A 7,152-nucleotide genomic window follows, 5' to 3' on the forward strand; every position below is an offset into this window, starting at 1 on the left:
AAGAATGGTCCATTGACTACTAGATAGAGAGATCGAGTTAATGTGTTTACATGTCATTTTCACCAGCAACAGCAACAATAGTAACAAAATGCCCGTACGAGTTAGTAATTAGACTTATGATAGTGATGACACTGGGTAAAAAATGTGTGACTTCGCCGTTGAACAGACAAGAGACGATGGTAATCAAGTGTATTTTCTTGTTTGGCTGTTTGTTTCGTCCAACTTGATAGCAGCAATGCTCAACTCTACGTTACCCGTTGCAGAAAATACGCAGATGTGAGATACATTATGACGGATGTTGAAAAGTTATCCAACGAAGTGGCTTGCTCGTACTTGCTGGATACACACAAACACATATATGTATGCATAAAATTATGTTATACATGTGTGTATGTGTGTTTGTGTGTGTAACCGTCTGTAAAGTCAGTCCATGTATTATCCAGATATAAGACATTAGTTAACATTAATTGTAGATCAATTATTCCCTTTACTGCAAGTCTCCACTAGCATTCCGTTTCCAACTTTAGAAGGACGTGAGGCACTTCTTGATTTATACTAATTGGATGGTCTTGTCAAACATGTATCGAATTTCATGCCGAGATTCCAATATTTGTGAGTGATCATCACTAAGCTTGGCTAGATTTTTAATTAACGAGTTGGGAAATGTTTCCCAATTTGGGAATGGGCCTATGTTGGTATTAAGAATTAGCTGTTAGTTTTCTGTCTCTGGCCAATCTGCAATAGATTTCGGGGCATTTAAAAAGGGTGTTCCGATGACGGTCATTTCAAGTCCGCAATCCCCGAATCACCTCGGCCGAATCCCTGTGAGCGTATGCTCCGCAACATATCGAAAATTGTGTCGGCGGACAGGTTTGAAACGAATTAGTTATGATTATGATGAATACACCTCTCTCCTTCGTAATGTTTAAACTAATGATCATCTCACATGACGTCCTTGACCAGCCCCCGCCCCCCCCCCCAAAAAAAAAAATGTGGGAGAAAACAAAGGAGTAAGAGCATAGAAAAATGATCAACGGAAAGATGTATAATAACGACAAGAGATGGCGCGCTTTTAGATAGAGGTACACTGCACAGGTCCTCGATATTTTTTCCTCTCAAGTCTAAAAGAAATAAAAATGAAGTAGTATCGGTGGAGAGGGGCCCTGCTTGAGCGGAAGCTGCGCCGATTTCCCCTCGATGTAGGATGAGTAATCCAGCGCCAGCATGCCCCCAGCCGTGTGGGGAGGGGGCCTACAGGGTGCTGGAAAGGGCGAGCCATGCCGATTATCTGGGGGTATATAAGCTAATCTGGGCTCATTGGAAAGGCAGTTCCTGCTTGGTCCGCTCTAGAGTTCTCACTTGGAAGCTAGCAAAACTCAACATCACGTCTTGAGCTTCAACGTCACGCCCGTTGGACTAAACTTATTGATACCCACCGCTCTTTTTAGTGGTCAACTTTGCTCTTCTTCCACTTTCGGGAAAGTTATACGAATTCTTCAAAATGCAGAAGATCCTGTTCTCATGTGTACTCCTGGGTAAGTCTTTTCGAAGTCCTTTAAAGGCTTTTCGAAGTCTTAATGAACCCATTTTTGTCATTTAATAAATGAGTGATATCTACTGGTGGTGCATTAAAAGATAAGCCTGTATTACATTTAAACTATTGTTTCTATTAGCTCAATGTAGGTAATCATAGCCATTTTGTCTTTTAGATATGTCCTGACTATATAATTATATCAGATTAGTGGGAAAAGATCACCAACATAAGTAATGTCTTCATTTCATTCATTCATAAGTAATGTTTATACTTTATTTATTTGTTCAATTTCATGCAGCGTTTATGGGAGAAATCAAAATCAGTTAACCAAACATTGGCCTAATTTCCAACATATCAGTTAATTCTTTTTATGGCAGTTAGATCACTTTGTTTAACTGATGCACGCATCAATCAAATCAATAGCTGCAGCTCGCCAATAATTTGATTAGACATGTGGGATTTTTGCCAGATGAAAATGAAGGAGGACGTTTTCCAAAGAAGATTTTAATGAATTGCCTCCTTCACTGTTAAATTGCGACTGCGTGCATGCTAGATTACTGCCAAATTCAATGTACAAACGGAATGCAGATTTCACGACATGCCAACAGGTGTGTTTTGTTGGACATCTGGGGTATCAAAAAGAAAAGAAAAGAGTGTGTGTGTGTGTGAGAGAGAGAGAGAGAGAGAGAGAGAGAGAGAGAGAGAGAGTAAAAGAAAGAACATCAAAGCAGAAGATTACCTTTCAGGTCTATACAAATTAGACAGTTCTTTGTACCAAAATCAGTGTCAAAAATGCTGCAAGGATTTCGGATTCAACTATTACTGACCAGGTGTATTGACTGTCCTTTCTGAGGAGGAGGAATGGGCGAATTCTCTGCAATTTCGTGGTTTTTTTTTATGTGCCTCCAGATAAACATTTGATTCAGCATTAACTTGTTTAGTTTAATAGTCCGTCTAATGTTTTATTCGTGTTCTGCTATATGCGTGTCTGGAACATTGGTGATTTTTTTTTAATCTTCAGTTTTGAAGTTATCGTGTTTATTTGAATGGACGTCGTGCTTCCATTTCGGCTTATTTAGCAAGCCTTTTGTTCTCAGAGACGGGAATAAGATATGTTCAACACATAACGTTGCCCATTAGCGGTCTTTGAACGGTCAAGCAAAACCAGGTCATGTCTGGCTCTACATAAATTCATGAACACTTTCAGCTGAATTTAGTTATCCTTGAGCAAAGTAAGGACAGTGATAACAAGATATTATAAAAACCATTACTCGAGTTGTAGTCTTTTCCGTTTGAAAACTAAAAGAGAGATAGAAATCATAAATTTATGACACTTCATGAGTATGATTCCCGGGTCTGACAGACCAAAGCCAAATTTAACTCGGCAGACGGCAGTAATGGTTCCCGCGGAAATTAGGTTTGAGCGGGAGCCGGGGCAAGTGGCCCGAAGATTGACAAGCAGAAACGAGGTCCCGGGGCAGGAAATTTGGAAATTCCCTGGTGAAGATGAAAAAGGGGACCCCTGAACCCCTGCAGCTGCGGATTACTCACCGTTTGAACTAACTTTAAAGTACATATCATAAATCTCACCTTCGTGGTGCATCCATGTTGGACCAACCAGCAATTGATTGTCACATTTAGCACTGGAGGATAACCTGTATTAAAATTTAAATAGCGGCATATACTGTCCGTATATCCGTAAAATATATTTCAATATCTCGATAGGTGAGCAGCTTCCACTGACACAAAAGAATCTTTCAAAAAATCTCAATATTGCAGCCTGAAGCAATTTAAAAATTGGGTTGTCGAAAATGCACTTTATCTGGGCAATATAACATACAGTATTGATTATGGGTATTTGAAGTTCCTAAACAGTTGCTAAACTTGAAAGAAATTACTAACAAGGACAGACATCTTTATTTAAATCATTTCAAGCGTCTTTAAAAATCTTAATAGCTTTTAGGAACTTGATCTGTTGAAGACAACTTGAAAGTAAATATTCATATGAATGACAAGGGGTCTAAAACCACAGCGTAACGGGACCAGTGTAGCTTACATATACATTATCCTCATCATCACACGCACGAACTCACATCATCACACATACTAGTATTCAAAGAAATCTAAAGCAGACTCACAAACAGACGGGGTGTTACATTTACTTTATTGATATCAACATACTGTTTAAGTAAAGTAATCTTGAGCTCATGCTTCGTCAAAGTACCAGCATATGTGCTACTTTTAAAACTTGTAATTTTTGAGCAGTTTAAAGTAGCCACCGGGCACAGGGGAGAGAGTTGTTCGAGAAGGTCTAACTGTCGTGTGAACAGGCAATTTCAGAACATACTGGAGACAAGTCCATCCGTCTAGCTATCTGTACTATTAATTCCAGACAATGACTGTATGATGCCGACATCATCAATACCTCGGACCGAAAACTCGTGGGATAAATTCCTCACGTTATGTCACGAGTCTTGAGGGGGAAAATATTACGGATGAATAGCCATGATAGCCAGGGCGTTGGCACGGGCGCAACAGCAAAATAATTCGGTTCATAATCGTGTTTCCAAGAGCTAAAAATAAGGCCGCGTGATATGAATCATGACAATTTCAGATCCAATCAAACCAAGAACTGAAGAAGCACGAGGTTGAGTTTTGTCGTGTGTGCCGGAATAGTAAGAGGGAGGAATGGGGTTGGCAATTTGTACATAAATTACAAATAAAAAAAGTTTCAAAATGACGACTGGAAGAGGCAGAAGGGAAAATGGAGCTAAAGATGGATGGAATGAGGGAGAGGGATGAATGAGGGAGGAGAGAGGGAGACTACGAGGGTTAGCAGGTCGAGGGAAACGTGCAGAGACAATCGATTGACTAAGAGCCAAGTAGAGGACTAATAATAGCAGCTGATATTTGGCAAGTGAGGGAGCGGAATGTCGGTTATTTCAGTTACTTCAGCCTATTCCCTACGAGATTTTGATGGGAACAAATGGGTACTGCACAACCAGAAACATTCGCGTGGTATGGAACTTTCGCGAGTGGGAGGGGACAGCTTTTATCGTGGCATTAAATTTTCGTGAATTGCCACTGACATTCGAAATATATTGAACAGACAAATCCCTGCTCGTGCAATTTGCTTTCTCGAACCAAATGCTCCTCAAAATCAAATTCGCGGAAGTTTCATTCACTCGGAAATTGTTTGTTTATATAATATGATTCGGCAACGATACTTTGCATGACTCCAGTTTATATTCCATGACGAGACTTTTTCACTTACTGAGTAATGTGGGCAAAGATGTGCTGAGCCAAATGAAAGTAATTTATTGGCTGCGCTTTAGACAAACAAGAGCCCTTGTATTACGATGATAAAGTATATCATGTACGATATATGTTCTCATCGAAAAATGAAATAAGATTGATTTGAACTGAAACCAAACTGCTATTGCAGTGTAACCTGTATATCGTCGGCCTCATGCCAAAAGGGCCCCAACACTGTACAAAGTCTATGGTGTTAAGGCCCTTTTGGCATGAGGCCGACGATATTATAAAGACCGACCAAGGGAAACAAAAATAGTAATCTTTATCGGCAGATGGCTAATTACTAAGCAATCAATTAAATGTTACTACCGAAGAATTTAAAACTGACTAGAGGAGGGCTCACATAATGACTAACAATAATTCCATGATATCCACGTTCTTGTATCATATAAACATAAGTGTCAACAAATTTAGTAAACAAAAAAAAAAAGAGGGATCTGTCTTCTGATCAAACCGACGTCATTAGCCATTATGCCAGGAGCCATAGAATCAGAGATGTGATCATTTAGGTCCAAATTCACGAGATTGATGTCGTCACTAGAGCGTGGGCTGCTCGCGCCATCTATCGACAAAGAAAGGAAATTCGACAGATCCATCATGACGGAGTATGACATTTTTGGTGACGCACGCACCCTCCGCCACACTCACTTAGCTGTTGCTCCACATAACAACTTCTGCGCCTTTATATAGTTCGTCGCCCTCTGACGGCCGACACGAGTTAATCAATGGACAAGCTGAAGACTTACAGTCACATTTCTGTTGCCAAAGTTCAAGAGATTGAACATGTTGAATATGCAGCGAAATAGATCAAAATAAAATGGCGTTGTTGATTCAAAGTTGTAAGGGGCTGTCTTTGGTAAGGAAAGTTAAGAAAGGTATAGCAATAGAAAGTACATATAGCATTATGACTGAGTCTTTACACCTGCCACTTTATCTGTCAACTGTTGGATCCTCCCTACCCCTCTGTCCCTCTCACACTTGTTATCTTTTTGTTATCAACCCCCCCCCCCCCCATGTCTCTCCCTATGAGTCACGATTAACCAGTTAACCCTGATGTCACGATTAATCAATTAACCCTGATGTTACGTGTCTGTGTCTTCACAGTGTGCCTGGCTGGACTGCAGGCTTTTCCTTTCGAGAACTTCAACAACTACGGTGACATGGCCGACCAGCAGGACGCCGTGGACCAGCAGGACTTCAACAACTACAACGCATTCAATAACCCGTGGGGCGACCTGAACGAAGTGGGCGACACCCCCGACGCAGTCGACTTCGACACTCCCGACGCCGCTGATTTCGATATTTTCGCCATGAACGAGGCAGCGGCTGCCGCAGGACAGGCGGCGGGGGAGCAGGTAGCGGGAGGCGACTCGTCCGGCGGTGACAGCGGGGAGTCCGCCGCTGGCAGCTTCGTCGGAATTTTCGGTGCCGGCATGGGCGGCGGCGACGTCGGCGGCGGCACCGGTGGAATGGGCATGGGAGCGGGCATGGGCGGCGGCGACGCCGGCAATTTTAACGGCATGGGATTCGTCGGCAACCCCGGCAACGACTTCGATACGGCTGACGAGTTCGACAACGACCCTGGTCTTCTCAATGCTGCCTACCGTAAGAAGGGAAGCAGCAACGGGGCCAGTGCAGGCATTGCTATTGCCACGATTGCCCTTGTAGTGGGCGCTGCCACTGTAGCTATCGTCGTCATTCGGAGACAAAGGCAGACAAGCATGCAGCCTCTATAAGCCACCTGATGGCAACATGGACAATTTTAGTCGACTTTTGCCATTGTACCATAGCAGTATACGCTGAAGACATCTACACTGCCATCTACTCGCATTGACATAGATTTCGTCATTTTGTAGCAACATCTACACGATCCCCTTCGATGCCTTAACAAGTGTCTTTAGAAATGAAAAGACTGCCTCTAATTCGCGTGTGCCTTGCATAGACCAGCTATCTGATGTATTCGTATATTCACGGAAACTCTTCATAACGATGTTTCATAAAGGCTTGCCTATTAAGCTTCCCCTGCCCACCAAAAAAAAAAAAAAAAAAAAAAAAACCACAAGTAACAAAAGTAAAGCAAGTCTAAAGCTTGAGAGAATGTTAACTTTGTACTATTGCTGCAAATGCAAAAATATATTATTCCTATTAAAAAACCATTTGGTGTACCGGTTTATTGCGACATTGAAAAAAAAAGCATGAACTTGTCATGCACAATACATTGCACATGCTTTTGAAGAAACATATTTAAATGACACATGAAAGTCTAAAGATGGAGAATTTTTGGAAAAGCGAATCAAAGAACT

At 41.7% G+C, this 7,152-nt stretch overlaps 1 protein-coding gene across 1 annotated transcript; it reads left to right on the forward strand.

The window, feature by feature from the left end:
- Positions 1-1,350: 1,350 nt before the first annotated feature.
- On the forward strand, positions 1,351-6,791 carry LOC139708595 (uncharacterized). Its single transcript, XM_071620535.1, has 2 exons — positions 1,351-1,535; positions 5,954-6,791. Exons 1-2 carry the CDS (start codon positions 1,502-1,504, stop codon positions 6,583-6,585), a joined length of 666 nt encoding a protein of 221 aa, XP_071476636.1. The 5' UTR covers positions 1,351-1,501; the 3' UTR covers positions 6,586-6,791.
- Positions 6,792-7,152: the final 361 nt, after the last annotated feature.

This window comes from Diadema antillarum, unplaced genomic scaffold, assembly GCF_040938485.1.
Source record: "Diadema antillarum isolate AM-2024a unplaced genomic scaffold, OU_Dant_1.0 seq00001354_RagTag, whole genome shotgun sequence".
Taxonomy (NCBI): Eukaryota; Metazoa; Echinodermata; class Echinoidea; order Diadematoida; family Diadematidae; genus Diadema; species Diadema antillarum.